The sequence below is a fragment of the Diceros bicornis genome, chromosome 12, assembly GCF_020826845.1.
Source record: "Diceros bicornis minor isolate mBicDic1 chromosome 12, mDicBic1.mat.cur, whole genome shotgun sequence".
Lineage (NCBI taxonomy): Eukaryota > Metazoa > Chordata > Mammalia > Perissodactyla > Rhinocerotidae > Diceros > Diceros bicornis.
Window position 1 is genome coordinate 45,446,786 of NC_080751.1, and position 15,729 is coordinate 45,462,514.

Here is a 15,729-nt window from a genome sequence, read left to right on the forward strand (position 1 = left end):
GGAACCAGTGGTGGATCCATGGCTCACTGCTTTCCAACAGACAGTACCCAGTCATCATAAACGGCAGTGGACAAAAAGTGGCTGTTTGTTTTGGGAATACTATGGTTTAAAAAAGAAAAAAAAAGATAGGCCCAAGCAGTGCCCTTAGGAGTTTGGCGTCCTCAGAAGAATTTAGGAATCTAAATCCCAGGGTCAGGCCAGAGAGCTGTCTGCTTCCAGGTCTCTCCACCCCTGCCGAACTTGACAGAGGTAGGCGCTGGACCAGGAAAGATGTAAGTCTATGATCCTAGAGAGAGGGACCCAATTCTTAGCTCTTCACCTCCTGAATAAAGGGGATGTAGCAATAGTCATGCATGCACGGGGCTACCTTAGCAAAACTGAAAGGGCCTTAGCGGAGTAGGGCTGTGTCTAATTACAGTACTGTGGCTCTTCCTTCCTCTTCCCCCTTCTTCCAATAACAACTGGCGGGAACCAACAATCAGAGACCCACTAATCTCAGTACCACCTTCCCCATGGGAGAAGAATTAGACAAACCATCAAAACAAGTCCTCACTCCAGGCCTGCCCCCAATTCTTCCATCAAGACCATTATGTAAGTCAGCCAGTGACCTCCACCCTCAAGGAGAAAGTGATTTCCCTGTGCTTCCTCACTTATCAGCAACTCTCCAAAGGCAGCAATAACGTCTTTGTTTAACTTTTCCATCCAGTAAATTATGAAGTCTTGCTGTTTAAAACTGACTGTAGGAACCTCCTCTACCAAGAAAAACTAAGTAGCAGGGAAAATCTCTATAAGGGAGAGGGAAGTAGGCCTGAGGACCAGTGGAGACAGAAACAGCAGTCTCTCAGGCAGGCAGTTGGCTGGACTGGAGAATCCCTCTGCTGTCAAATGCTAATGCTCAGCTCTCTCTTCCTTACATTTCATGCTGGGGTTTGGCCACTGTCTCCCAGTCTGTAAGACAGTGCTAGTAAGTGCTAGCCAAAATGCCTCGTGGGTGATTTCACATAACAACAAGGACTCAGAATCGTAGAAGGACCACAGAAAGGAAAGACCTTTGGAGTATGGAAACTCCATTAAAGTGATATTTAACTAGGGCCCAAGCCAAATCCATTCAATCATTTCTGCCAGGGACAACACTAGCAGAAGTCCCAATAAACATGTACTAGCATCCAGGATAACTATAGGCCCTACAGGTAGAAGTGCTGAGAAACCCTCAGAAAACTTTCCACAGGTGGGGAGATTCTGATGGCACACTCATTACGCCCAACTCCAATAGTGGATCCCACTCCTCCCAGTCTAAAAGGGATTTGATTGTCACCAGCTCATTTCCTAAGAGATCTCCTCTGCTTACTCCTCTCAGGACACATGACTTTGGGAACAAGGAAGTCGGGTTAAAAGATGGAAGAGGCAGAGGACAGAGCTGAGTTTGCTTTTACTCTAGATTACAATGAGAAACATCTTCACCTGGCAGGAATCGTGGCTACTGGGTGCAGGCAGTGAGCTTGCAGCAGTTGTGTGAAACCAGGCTACTTGGTACTTATTACTGTTAAAACCTTAAGACTTAGCCCAAAGGGAAATGAGTTACAATGCTGTCTTGTCTAAGGGCTACTCACTTCTTTTTAAAGAGCTTGCGGAAGGAGCTGCGAAAGCCCCCTTTCTGGTCTTGCCTGGGATTTTGATCGCTGAAAGATGTTTGTTCACTCTCTCTTTCTTCCTTTGGACAGAATCTGGTGGCGTCTTCTAAATGCATCTCCTGAAAACACAAAAGAGGGGTGTTTTTTTACTCTTTTCCAAAGTTAATATCTATCCTGACTGTGGGACAATTTTCTTAACTGTCACTTTCCTCTACCACCCCAAAAGACTAACGGTGGGCACTCTATTCCAACTAAAGCAAACCTAGGCTAAGAAAATAGCAATTGGTTGGAAAGAGGATAATTTGCCACTGAGTGTCGAAGTATTTTCTACCTATCAAGGCAAACAGTCTAGAGTAGGATTATGATATAACAATAATTAAAGATGAGGACATAAAGGAAGTTAGCAACTATTCAAGGAGTATAGAGATTAACGTCTTATTCTGGCACCAATTCTGTCTCGCTGGAAAACCAGTAGTTGTCCCTTCATATCTTTGGGTATGTTTCTCTTTCTACAAAATAAGAAAGTTCCTTGATTGTAATACTAGTTTTAAACTCAAGTTCCTAACTTTCCATTTTAGACATAAATGAGGGAAGGAGATTTTGAGAGGTCAGATCTGTTTAGAAGTAAATGTCAACTAGTATTTCCAACCTGCAAATGTGCCTTTCATACAGTTTTTTACAATTCTTAATCTATGGTATTTGGAGTGTAAAGACAAAATAAGGCTCTATCTTTTGTGAACTCTCTAGTTTCTTTTTAAATGTGAGATGTGCTAAATAAAATAGATATGCATATATATTTATATTCTCTACGAAGAACATATTTACTTTGAGGTGACTAAAATTTAACACGAGAAGTCAAAGCAGAAACCACCCTGAAAGTTTCATGAATTGGATGGGTGACTGCATGCCGATAGAGAAGCAAAGAGGGTGGATGAATTTTTGCAGGAAACACATGGGTTTGACTTTGAGACCTTAACTTGGAGTTGTAATAGCAGATTTACAGATTCTCTGAGAATCTATTAAGATTCATAACTAAACTATGGAGACCAACATCTTGATGGCTTAGTGTGGTGTTTCTCAAAGTGTTGTCCCAGGGTTAAAGGATCAACTGGGGCCTCTATTTAAAATGTAGATCCCTGGGCCCCAATCCAGACTTTCTAAATCAGCTTCTCTGGAATTAGGCCTAGGTAATCCTTATGCACACACTTGAGATTTTGAAAACCTAAGGTTTTAAAAAACCATAGTGGTTTAAGGTATGCTCCTGCCCACCTGCACTTAATGTTTGTATGAATCACCTAGGAATCTTGTTAAAATGCAGATTTTGATTCAGTAGGTCTGGGGTGGAGCCCAAATTCTGCATTTATAACAAGCTCCCAGGTAATGCTACTAGCCCAAGGACCACATTTCCAGAAGTAGGCTTTTAGGGACTCTTTAGGAACTAAATCTATTTATAGTTTAAGGAAAATCTTTCTGTGGAATCATGATCTTAATAATATCTTGCATTTGTATAGCATTGGAATGCTTTACAAAGCATATTCACAAACTGTATCTTATTTGGCCTGATCCTCACAACAACCCTATGAGGTAGGTGAGGTATACATTGTCTTACTTTTACAGATGAGAAAACTGGAGGCACAGAGAAGCCAAGTGAATTGTCCAAAAGCACACAGCTATTTGGCAGCAGAGCCAGGACTAGAACCCAGATCTCCTGACACCCAGTCAGGTGCTCCCTGCACTAAAGCATACTGTCTTCTATCTTGACTCTTAGAGACAGAACACTAAAGACTAGAGTTTGACTGTCTCTTCCACAGATAGAAGATACACAGAGTATATCTGAGGAGATGGAATCATAGGAGCCTTACACATCTCAGCAGGAGAGAGCTGACACCTTTCAAGACAGAGCTTTTGAAAGGTTAGTCTTTTGCAACTAAAACTCCCATCTCACTCCCACCTCAAACACACTCACACACAAACATGCACACACATACATACATATACATACAGATGCTTACACATACACACAAATACACACACAGCCTCTACCTGCCTGGACTCTGCGTACCAACTCTCTCTAGGACTCCCAACAATCCATGCCTTCTGAATTTTTAGAAAGAAAAATTTTGTCCAAAAACAGAAATAAGCAATGTAAACTTTGAAAAATTCACATGCTTGAAAAATTTACTGATAACTGAAAGAGAAAAGGCCTCTTTTAACTGACCTCCATTTGAACCTCCTTAGTGTCACTCTCTGAACTGAACTCATGTCTGACACGGTTAGGGGATGAAACTTGCTGTCCAGTATGTCTGATTAACAATTAATATATTGTTTATTGTTATTTGGTATGTCTGATAAATAACCACAAATATTCTACTCATCGTTTGCTTCTCAGATATATTACTTATAATTTCTGATTAATGGTTTTTGCCTGCCAATTGTTGAACTCCCAATTTTTTCACATATCAACTTGGAAAAAAAGACATTTTTATGAATATGTGAAATAAAAGCATTCTTTGTACCTTAGACTATGCTAGTTAGAAGGTTTTATATGTAACTCTCTGCCCATCCCAAGTCACTTGGAATCGACACTTATTTCCTGTCTACTTTTCTTGTTAATGAACTTTCAAACTCTGACACATGCCTAAGATCAATTTGTATAAGAAATTTTGCCTAACAGAATTTTATAAAGTTCAGAGTTGAAAATCAGAGCCAGAAGGAAATTTGAGAACCCTGGGGAACCTCAGCAACTTGAGCTGAGCACACTAAGGTGTTTTCGCCCTCTGCAGGAACCAGAGACTTGGATTCCTGGAGTCCAGGTGGGTTATAAGCTTCAAGGCTCTTCATGACCCAGCCCCTTCCTATTCCTCTGGCCTAATGTCTACCACCCCCACCTGGCACAGTATTCAAGGGGAAAAGCATCACCCTGCTATTTTCTTAAAAAGCTCCTGAGCCTTTTCTCATGTTTCCCTACCCCAGTCTTCACCTAGCCAACTTCGCGGCAGCTTTTAAGATATAATTCACACATTCAACTTATCTAGAAGGACTTCTCTGACCACCATCACCCCAGGAGGGTTTAAATACCCCTCTGATGTGCTCCCACAGTTTATTATCATTCTCTGTTTCTGTGTCTCCTTCCCGCACTAAGCCAGCGGTCCTGGAAGGCAGAGACTGGGTGCGATTTATTTCTGAACCCTCTGCACTTAGCACAGAGCCTGGTGCAAGGCAGGTGCTCAGCGTTTGCTGAAAAATGAATGAATGAAAGGAGTCAGTGATCCTCAGTCTGTTCCCACTCACTTGCTAATGAGGATAGATGGAATGTAGGGCCCTAATTCCTGCGAAAACTCCTTCTAACTTAGGCAAAGGATCCCCAGAGCTTGAGGCAAGTGATACTTAGTGCAGGTAAAGTCAGTCCTGGACTATGTCATTTTCAAGATGTACCAATACAGAGCTGCCCTGTAAATCCTAACCACCACTTCTAAAATGATGTTAAACAGGAAGAATGGTGGCACAGGTCAGAGCTATCCTGTGACTGTTTAATCAGAAATTGCCTTTGTTCCAATAACATGCAGAGAAATCAAGAATTTGCTCAGGATCTATTAGCCCTTTCCTGGATATGTATTTAAACATCCCTTTAAATTTCCTGAGGCTTGCAGACACCAAGGTTAGACACCAAAATACCCAACATTGACATGGAGGCCAAAGAAGTGTTTGTGAGTCAGTGTTTCCTGGGCTATTTTGGGATGTCTCCGTCCCAGTGGAGGCTGCAAATTAACGTGACACCCTTTTGCAGTCAAAAGGAAAGCAAGCAGAAATGAACCTAGCTTTGCCGAGAACGTTTCAGGGAGTCCTTGTTTCAGTGAGATAGGGCAACCTGCCTCCTCCCTACCTACAAAGAAGGCTGGCGGGGGTCGGGAGCAGAGCATGCGGGCACACGAAGTGTTCAATACTCTGCCTGTTAGGCAACAAGGAGATGCGCCTAACAGGCAGAGGAAGAAACAGCCAGGCCTGGGACTTGCGTGTTGTGCTTTGAAGGTGAAGCGCAACTCGGAGGCGCCACAGCTTCAGCAGGAAGGTAGAGAACACCTCTACCTCTACTGTGTGTGTGGGGGTGTGGGGCGTTGAGGGGGTTAAGCAGGTCTAAGAAGAGTCAAAGTCTTTCCTAGTATCTCTTTGCCCCATCCATCCATATGTATAACATGCCCTTCTGTCCTGGTACTGCAGAAGGGGTGCCAACAGTCGCCTTCGAGGGCAACTGAGGTGAAGCCTGTAACCCGGGCTCTCGCTCGGCATCCGCCTGGCCTCCGCTCCCCTCCAGCAAGCCCGCTTCCCTCAACGCTAGGTGAGCCCAGGCTGCTCCCTGGAGATCTAGGCCCGGGGCTGCTGGCGCTGCGGGATGGGGTTGGTTTTACTTTACCCTCCTTACTTCCAAGTAGGTCTGCTTTTCGCTTTGGGACCTCTGTTGGGGGAAGAAGGTCCTGGGCGCGCCGCGGGCCGGGCCATGCGGCTGCGCGGCGCGCTCGGCCTTGAGCGGCGCGCGGCCGCCACTGCTGCTGCGCGTGCTGTAGAGGCGCGGGGCCACGCCCTCGGGGGGCGGCGCGCGCGGGAACTCCTTGAGCGAGCGGCTCAGCGGCTTGGCCTTGCCGTGCGCCTGCGCCTGCGCCTGCGCCGCCTCCAGCTTGTAGGCGCCGCTGCTGCTCGCTGGCGACGTGGCGCTCTTGGGGAGCGGCTGTAGCGGGTGCTCGGGCCGTTCGGCCTCCATGGCGAAGCTGACGGGCCGCAGGAAGCAGATGTCCAGGCTGGACTCGGAAGAGGCTGGCGAGCAGTTCTCGAAGAGGGCCGGGGCTTGGAAGGGCTCCTCGTCGTAGGGCGCGGGCAGCGCGAAGATCTCGCCGCCGTACTCGAACTCCTCGTAGGCCGCGGGCACATAGCCGCGGGCGTCGGGCAGCAGCTCGGCCGGGGCGCGCAGGGAGCGCTCCACGTTGCCCAGCGGCTCGGCGGGCGAGGGCTCAAAGTCCATCTCCGGGATGGCCTGCAGGGGCCCGGCGAGCGCCTTCACGTCCTGCTCGGCGGCACAGAACTGCGCCGGCGCCAGGAGGCTCTCTGGCCTCTCATGCTTTCTGCCCTCCATCTCCCAGTCGCTGGGCTTCCCAGGCTGCATGCTCTCCATCAAGCTTTGCTGTTGTTGGCTTTTCTTCATTGGGGGCATCAAATGTCTTTAAAGGGGAAACAATACAAAAGAGGTGTGCTTATGGTTAGTGCAGTCCTCTCACCCAGGGGCGCAAGGCTGGGGCAACACACATCCTGCCAGATACTGCTCGGGTGCAAAGCTGCCATCTCCTCTCCTCTCGGCCCCTCCCAGGCCCCTAAGCGTATTGCCTACCGGGCTCCGCAAACTTATCCGATTAAGGAGTTCCCACGCGCTCCACGTCCCCAAGTGGGAGAGTGAAAATGGCCATATGTAAAGGGGATGCCCGAAGCATCCGTCTGATTGAGGAGGCACTGTGTAGAAATGACTGGTGGGCCCAGAACAGTCATCACTTCCCATTGGAGGCTGTGAACCTCCCCACCACATGTGAAGACCCCGAGGCACCTCTTCTCCTTGCCCTGGCAGAGTCATACAAAATAATGGAAACAACTTTTTTTTTGACTCAAGGATCTTCACACTTAAAAACAATTAAATTCCTAGATGAAGTAAATGTGGCATGATCTTCATAATTGTTGAAAGTGGATGATGGCATATGGGGTTCACTGTACTCTTTACTTTTGTGTATATGTGAAATTTTCAGAATAAAAAACTAAGAAATTACTTGTGGCTGTAAAGCATGCTTATGTAAGTCGTCTCAAACTTCTACCCACAAAAACATTACCAAAATGAAAAGGCTGTCACTTTGAATATGCCCAATTTCATGGAGGGTTTTTTGGTTTAATATGGATAATGAATAGTTTACATAGGCTACTAGGATAGCATACCCATCAAATTGGTTGTGATTTTTCTAGTTCTGCTGGAATTTAATTGCCAAACAGATATGAATGGGCTAGTATACACTGACCCAAACTGGTTATTCTGCTAGTTTAGGTATACATATTTAATTCAACCACAAAAATGCATAAAGAATGCAGATGTAAACACTGACACTGAATATCTTTCTCTGGTGAAATTAAGATGAAAATTAGGTCTCACAGAGGTGAAAAGAAATAGTAAAATGAAATATTGACCTGACTTGAATTCTCTTTTAACTTGGAAGATTGTTGTTGAATCTCTTCCGGCTATTTTCCCCCACACAGAGTGCAGTGACAGCCATCTTGTTGAGTCTCAGTATAATCTGTAGGGATTTCATTTTTTGGCTCTATTTGTTATACTTAAAGAAAATAAAGTTTGGGCCCGGTGACACAGCGGTTAAGTTCACGCACTCCACTTCTGCGACCTCGGGTTCAAAGGTTTGGATCCTGGGCGCCCACTGACGCACCGCTTGTTAAGCCACGCTGTGGCGGCGTCCCATATAAAGTAGAGGAAGGTGGGCACAGATGTTAGCCCTGGGGCCAATCTTCCTCAGCAAAAAAGAGGAGGATTGGCATTGGATGTTAGCTTAGGGCTGATCTTCTTCACAAAAGATAAATAAGATAAAGTTTTATCGTTGTCTTAAGAGTTGAAGTGATCCACGAAGTAAATAGTCACTTCCTGCTGCTCACCCACTCTCTACCCAGAAAGGGCATTTTTTCTGTGTAGAGTTCTTTACCTACAAAACTTATAGGACTTTCTCTATAGGAGGAAAATCATCCTGGGCTCTATTTATGGAAAGGTTAATGTCTCACAGGTTTCAGAATAATTATGGAATTTCTCCTTCCTGCCTCCACATTTGCACTTCTATCGCTCACTGATAAACATTCTCATAATTTTAAGAGATGAGAGCAGGAAGAGGAAACAGGATTTATTTTGATAAGTTTCTCCTTCCAGTGATTGTAATTGGCATTCTCAAAACTGTAATGATTAAAACTTGAAATAACCTCAGTTCCCTACCTCTCACTTTATTGTAATTTTAGGAAAGAAAAGTAGCTTCTTGCACGACTTCTACATTTTCCTTAAAATAATAAAACCCAAAGCAGAAATTATAGTCTAAGGAATTAGCTTTGTGAGAACTGCCTATATTTGGTAAAGTGGGGATTTGGAATTTTGAGTTTTGGTTTCCCTTAATCCTACCAGACGTCCTGGTTTCAAAAACAGCCGAATTGACTTTATCCTTACCCTTCAGAGGTAAAATGAGTTCCAAGTATGTAAATAACCTAATCCTTACCCTAAAGATTGTCAAGAAGTTTGCTGAATGAGAATCTAGTTTAGTGTGCTAGAGGGTTACGTGCAGACACTTTAAAAGGCTGTCAAGTCCATCCACTGCCCAGAACAGCTCTCAGAGAAGCTATTATAAGTGAAGAACAGAGCTTATGGAGTCCTTTTCTGAAGAAGCTTCAAAGAAAATTGGGAAGGGCTAAACAACTTTCTTTCTGCATTAGCTCAGACCTATTTCTCATCCTCAGAGCCCAGACTTCCTCTGACACCTGACTGGGATTCCCTTTCCCTTCACTATATCTTTCAGAGAACTTAAGGGGGTTCCTTCCGAGGGGCTATAAAATGCCTTCCTGTCTTATGGCACTCTCTTCCATTCTATCCTTGTCCAAACCCAAAGAGACTCATGCTGTCAGTAGAGGGTGGTTATGAGTGGTAAAATTGCTGGAAGTAACCTCCAGCCTTTAGACCTGCCCCTTAACATTAGTGCCTTCCTTTGAGACCCAAGCATTGAATCAGCTCCCTGCCTACCACATATAAGCTTGATGGGGCAAGAGCGAGGGAGGAGTCCTGTAGGTCATACTCCTAATCAAGGCTGGCCTGCTACCCGACCTGGGGTGAACTGCCCGGGACCGGAGGGCATTGCCATTACCCTTTCCACAGCAACAGGTGCTTACGTGACAGCAGGACCAGAACTGGGAGTAGAAGGGTAGGGTTGCAGCATCTCTTCTGAGTGGATCCCACTGTCTCGGACAACCTCAGGACCTGCAGTGGGGGAAGCATCTTGCCCGGCATTTGCACACTGGGAAGCCAGCCCTTTGTACAGCTTCGCCATGGATGACCTAACAGAATGGAAGTAACAATTCTCAGAGTGTACAGTGGGAAATTGGTTCTCTGAACACACAGATTATGCCACAGAGAGACAACATTTCTCAGATGAAGCTCAGCTGTGGAGTTCTTTCTCTCCAGGGCTCTCTACAAACCAGGTTGCTTACATAATAGGGTACAGGGTAGATGCTGGGCAGGAGTAAGCATGCCGATTAACTGGCTGAATTGAGTTTGGGGAAGGCGGTAGTATGGAGAGATTCCTCCATTAGAGGAGCCCTGGCTTGGGGATAGCATCTTTTTCTGGTGTGAAGTACCCACAGAAATGATTCTGTTTTCCTCATTGGATTGGGATGAGGTTGAACAAAATCCAGGTCATTAGGAAGCTCTGCTACAGGTTGCTTCTCTTACTTCTGAAGTTCAGATTCTCCCTAATCGGCCCTTTTTGTTTCTTCTTAGGGTGAATTCTGCTCAACCACCATCCCCTCTCTTACCTGTTTTACTTATATCCATAGCACTTATTGCCATCTAACTTATTTATTAACTGTGTAGTCCAGCTCTAGAAAGTAAGCTCCAGGTGGCAGAGATTTTTGTCTGTTTTGTTCATTGCAGTATATTTAGTGCATTGAACAGCGCCTGATACACAATAGGTGCTCAATAAACATTTGCTGAATTAATGAAGAAAACCACATTCTGGCCTTTAAACTAAAATTTTAAATCTGGCAAATTTACGGAAACTGATCTATTTTTGAGGTGGTTAGCAACATGAGATAAGGAGGGGTTTGCATAGGCATGAGAGTGAAAGCGCTTATTTATTTTTCTAAAGTAATTTCCACCAGCTAGTAGGTGCTCCCTCCTGTAGCCAGCCTGGCCACCTATCTCCTCTCCCCGTCTCGCTTCTCTTCTACCTCCCGTAACTGCATTTCAGCCACTTAACATACACTGTGGTTACTTGTGACAGACACCCACACTGACTGTCTGTATTCCTATTCTCAGAAACTTTTGATCAGCCCTCTAGACTGCACCATCAGAACCTTACTTCTTGAGCTTTTTCCGTTTCTGAATAAGCAACTCCTCATTGCATTGAAACAGCAGGGTGTAGTGGGAGATAAATACTCGAAGGCGCTGAACACACACCAGAAGTAGGTAATAGTCAGGGTGTTCCTGTTCTGTGAACTTCAGAACATTCTGGATGGAGGAAAAAAGGAAGCAGAATTGCATAATTAGAATGAAAAGTTGTTTGTCTCTTCTGCACCTTGCCTTGATCTGTTGTGAGAGTTTGGTAGCCATTTAATCAAAACAACAATACATATGGCCAATCTGATTATAAACTGAAAGGTCAAACTTGCTGTTCTCTTTATCCATCACACCAAGGGAAAATAATAGTTACTATTGCTCCTGTTTGGGTTGGATGTGTACATAAGATAATTCCGTCTGAAAAATTAGAAGGAGCTACTAATTAGATCTCTGAGGTCATGGTGTCATTTTAACAATTACTGTCTATAAGCAGTGCCTTATAACTTAGACGAGTCAGACTAACGGTAAGTATGTCAAGAGTCAAGGCATGCTGGAATGGGGGAATGTTTACGATCAAGCCTGGCCTGGTGCCGCCCCCCCCTCGGTTATATTGCCTACTGTGCTGTGGTGGAACATGCATGCTAGTTGGATTTGGGAAAGCTAACATTTATTGAGTACTTCCTATTGCCAAGCACTAAGCCCTTTATATTTTCTCATTTAACTTTTACCACAACCTGGTTAGATAGGTAAAATTATTACCTCCACTTAACAAATAAGGAAATTGAGGCAGAGTGAAGTTATGTAATCTTCATTAGGTCACACAACTAACGAGTAGTGGAGCCGGGATTTGAACTCAAGTCAGACAGCAGAACCAGGGCTCTTATTTACCATATTGCTTGCAAGCCTGGGTTTCAGTCCTAGTTTTTTTCACCTACCAGATGTGTTAACTTGGGTAAGTTACTTAACTTCTTTGGCTCGCCATTTCTTTAGCTAAAAAATGGTACTGATGATACCTATTTCATGGGACTGTTGAAAGGATTAAATAAGATAATTATTGTGAGAAAATGATTTTAAGGTCTAAAGCCACAAACAATTGAAAGTCTTTCCAATATTGATACTGGGTACTTCCACCAGAGATAAATCCCAAGCATTTCTAAGATGCTTTTCACTGAGTTACTTAGGAAGATCAGTCAGCAATTAAACCAGAACAGGTGGGTGGTGGGAAGAAGAGGGGCTGGTAGGGGTGTTGATGTGCCTCTCTCTCAACTCTACTTTCTCCAGGGTGCTACAAGCCCTGTGGGAAAATGGTGTGAAGAAGTCAACTCATCAGCTTCTTCAAGCTTCTTCTCTGACATAAGACATAACCAATGTATGATAGCCCCTTGGACCCAAGCCAAAAGAAAGCAGTCAGGATAGCCGTTAATTGGGCAGGTTACATAGGTATTTCTTAGATGCCATGGGGGTGGGTGTTAGGGGGTGCATTTAAATGGCTGTAGAACCAAGGTAGAAGGGACTGAATAGGTACTCAGAGTCTAGCAGGAGCTGCTATGGAAAGATCCTGGATCGGCAGAGATGTGGACTGCTGGTAAATGAAGACAGAACTTCAAAGGCAGGCATCATGAGCTGAAAATTTTTAGAGACTGAGATTTTAGCTCATACCACAAGGTGGAGATGGAGTAATCATAACAATCTAAATTATTTAAATGCTTCTTAGAAATATTAATGATTCCTTGACCCTTTACAGTATTTCTCAGTTGGAAGCCAAAAACAATTGTTTAGCATGAAAATTAGTTTGGTGGCTTGCCCAGCCATGCCTACCTGCAGATGTATCAGATATTCAGGGATGCGCTGGACTATGTGAAAAAATAGTGTGTAGATGTCAGATTTAATCTCTTCATCACCCTGAATGAAAGAAAGGTAGAGTCACTCCTCAGTGTTCCTCCAGCTTTGGCTACAGAACCCCAGAGTCAGGCCCACAAGAGTAGGAAACGTTAACTCCTGGAGCGTTTTCTTCCTCTAGAGTGTCATGAAGCATTGATCTGTCATTGGAGAGGCCACTTGTTCAGGGACATGCTCAAGGAGACAACTCTTCTCTAACAGGGAGCATGTCATATACTTCTTTTGAATCTACCCAACTTTCCAAACTAATGCCTCCTTTCCCCTCCCCCCATCTTAGCACAGTGCTAGACAGAAGTGGGCGCTCAATAAATTATATTTGAGTTGAATGAATTCATTAAAGTTCTTCAGCAAGTAATCATTACAATGGTTTCCTAACAGGCACTATGGGTGGATTGGAGCCTCATGAGAGTAGGGAAGGGAGTATGATTAGAAACTGGTCAGCCGGCCTGGCAGCAGGAAACATGTTGGATTTTCTCCTTGTCCCTTCCCTTCTCTTCCTTTCCCTTTCTCAAATATTTGCCAAGTGCTGACATATGGTAGGCATTATACTGGGTTGGGAGTACTAGAGGTTTAAGTAGAAAGGTAATAAGACAGAGTCCCTCACCTCTTGTGATACTTGATGAACTCTTAGCTTTAGGGCTTCTGATACGTTTTTTCTCCTATTGACCTAAAATAGCTAGAATTGTTATATATTTGTATGTGCTTATTGAGCATCTAATATATCACTGCAGTAGCAATACTTAAAACAACATGACTAGAGCCACATTACCATCTTAGAAAACTGACACACACAGGACGACTTGAGTTTAATATTCAGTTTATATGAGTTTAATATTCAGATTCATATTGTCTGAGCCTGAAAGAAGAAACAAAACCCTTCATACAGCATGCAAGCTGCAGCGTGAAAATCTCTGCATAGAACACCTGTTTACTTCACCTGTACTTTCAATGGAATGGAACACAGGGTCAGTAAGGGAGAGCAAGGACCAAAGCAATGGCACTGATCCTTGAGTGAGCTCCTTTAACTCCAGGTAGGAGCATCAGTGTTCAAGTCATTCTCCAGCCTGGAAGACAAGCTCAGAGTGCACGTGCTGTATTGCACGTGCTGTATTTCCCGGGTGAATAAGCAACATCGTATAGATATACGTGTAACCAAAGGGCAGTGCACACGTAGAGTTAACTTACCTCCTTCAGAACAACGACATGAACCAAAGAGATGCATTCAGGCAGGTCCCTCAGGTAGGCAACATAGTAATCCAAAAAATTATTCTTGAAAACAAACAGAAAAATGCATGGTAAAAACCCGGAAATAGGAATGATAGCAACTAATATTTTTATAGAGTTATTTATATCAAAAAGGAGTAGTTTGCAGAGATTAATCATTTATTTAATGTGTTTACTAATATCTTTTTGCTTTTTTAATTCACCCTTAAAAAAAATCTATTTGGGGGCGGCCCAGTGGTATAGTGGTTAGCTTCGTGTGCTCCACTTCGGTGGCCTGAGGTTCTTGGGTTCGGATCCTGGGTGCGGACCTACACACCGCTCATCAGGCCACACTGTGGCCGTATCCCATATACAAAATAGAGGAAGATTGGCATGGATGTTAGCTCAGTAACAGTCTTCCTCAAGCAAAAAAGGGGAAAATTGGCAACAGATGCTAGCTCAGGGCCGATCTTCCTCACCAAAAAAAAAAAAAAAAACTTTTTGGTTTTAAGGTAAATATCACTAAGGATTTGGGAACCAAAACTCAATAGCTCTGCTTTAACAAGAGAAAGGGAAACGATAAACCAAGGCAGAGGGAAGGGACCGTGTAAGTTGAAAAAGTATTTTTAAATTGTTAAATGGTAAAAATGCATATTTGTTTTTAAATTACTTTTAATTTCAATCATCTACATCCAAATGAGGAACTTTGTCCAACCCGCCTCATAGTGTCTAGACCCGTGGTTCTCAACTTTTTTCACTAATTGCATATTTCCACAAATTGCATATTCACCTATGCAATATGCCTTCTGGAAAACAATTCTCAGCTTCTGAAGTTATATTCTCATAGATATAACAATTCTCAGCCCAAGAAAGCATACTAACTACAAATGAGTAAAAGTGATATTAGAGGGTAGCAGTACATCCTTTCTAATCTATACAAGTAAGTAATTTGCACACTTGGTAGTATTACCCATAGTTGAGAATCATTGATATACAGAGGTGGATTGCAGGAAAAATCTGGCTTGCAGACCAATTTTAGTTGGCCCACACAATATTTTTAAAATAATAAAATTTCGGGGGGCCGGCCCCGTGGCTTAGCGGTTAGGTGCACGCGCTCCACTACTGGGGGCCTGGGTTCGGATCCCAGGCGCGCACTGATGCACCGCTTCTCCGGCCATGCTGAGGTGGCGTCTCACATACAGCAACTAGAAAGGATGTGCAGCTATGACATACAACTACTGGGGCCTTGGGGAGAAAAAAGGAATAAATAAATAAATCAATTAATTTCAAAAAAAAAAAAAAATTTCACACAAAATTCTGGATTTCCAGCTTCTCTTAAAATACCAGAAGATCTGGCTACTCTAGTCCTTTTTTTCCTGCATGTAATTGGATAAAGCTGAGTAGCTATTCCTTGCTGAAAAGCATATGTACTCCACTTAACCTCACTTTCCAACAGTCCATACTGTATTACATTCAGTTCACTTCCACTCATTTATGTCACTATCTGGCCCTGTAGGTATTGAGTTTGCAACTTCTGGCCTGGATCATATTTCTTTGTAGAACATTATAGAGATTTCAAAATTTAGCACCCTTTCTCCAAGGAGGTGAAAACAAAAAACATTCAAGACAAATAGCTGCCTGTCACGTTTTTAAAAATCTCTCAGGAATGAAATTGTGTATGAAAGTACACACATATACTTATTTTATATGTATGTATAGATATATATGTGTGTCTACATATATTTATACAGAAATACACATACACATACATGTGCATATTCAATTATAGTACAGTAATTGAATACATTGGGCTATGACAGTACAGCGGAAAGTGATGGACTAGAAGTTGGAAGACTTGGGTTCTAGTCACAGATCTAC

The 15,729-nt window shown here is 43.6% G+C and overlaps 1 protein-coding gene across 2 annotated transcripts in view; it reads right to left on the reverse strand.

Moving 5' to 3' along the window:
* ARHGEF33 (Rho guanine nucleotide exchange factor 33) overlaps positions 1 to 15,729 on the reverse strand; it is a 47,434-nt gene that overhangs the window by 6,425 nt on the left and 25,280 nt on the right. For both annotated transcript variants that reach the window (XM_058551386.1, XM_058551387.1), the window contains exons 10-15: positions 13,834 to 13,917; positions 12,568 to 12,651; positions 10,772 to 10,920; positions 9,585 to 9,749; positions 6,043 to 6,841; positions 1,611 to 1,750 (exon numbers count right to left, since the gene is read on the reverse strand). In XM_058551386.1, the coding sequence (XP_058407369.1) occupies positions 1,611 to 1,750; positions 6,043 to 6,841; positions 9,585 to 9,749; positions 10,772 to 10,920; positions 12,568 to 12,651; positions 13,834 to 13,917 (1,421 nt within the window). The remainder of the gene's footprint in view (positions 1 to 1,610; positions 1,751 to 6,042; positions 6,842 to 9,584; positions 9,750 to 10,771; positions 10,921 to 12,567; positions 12,652 to 13,833; positions 13,918 to 15,729) is intronic.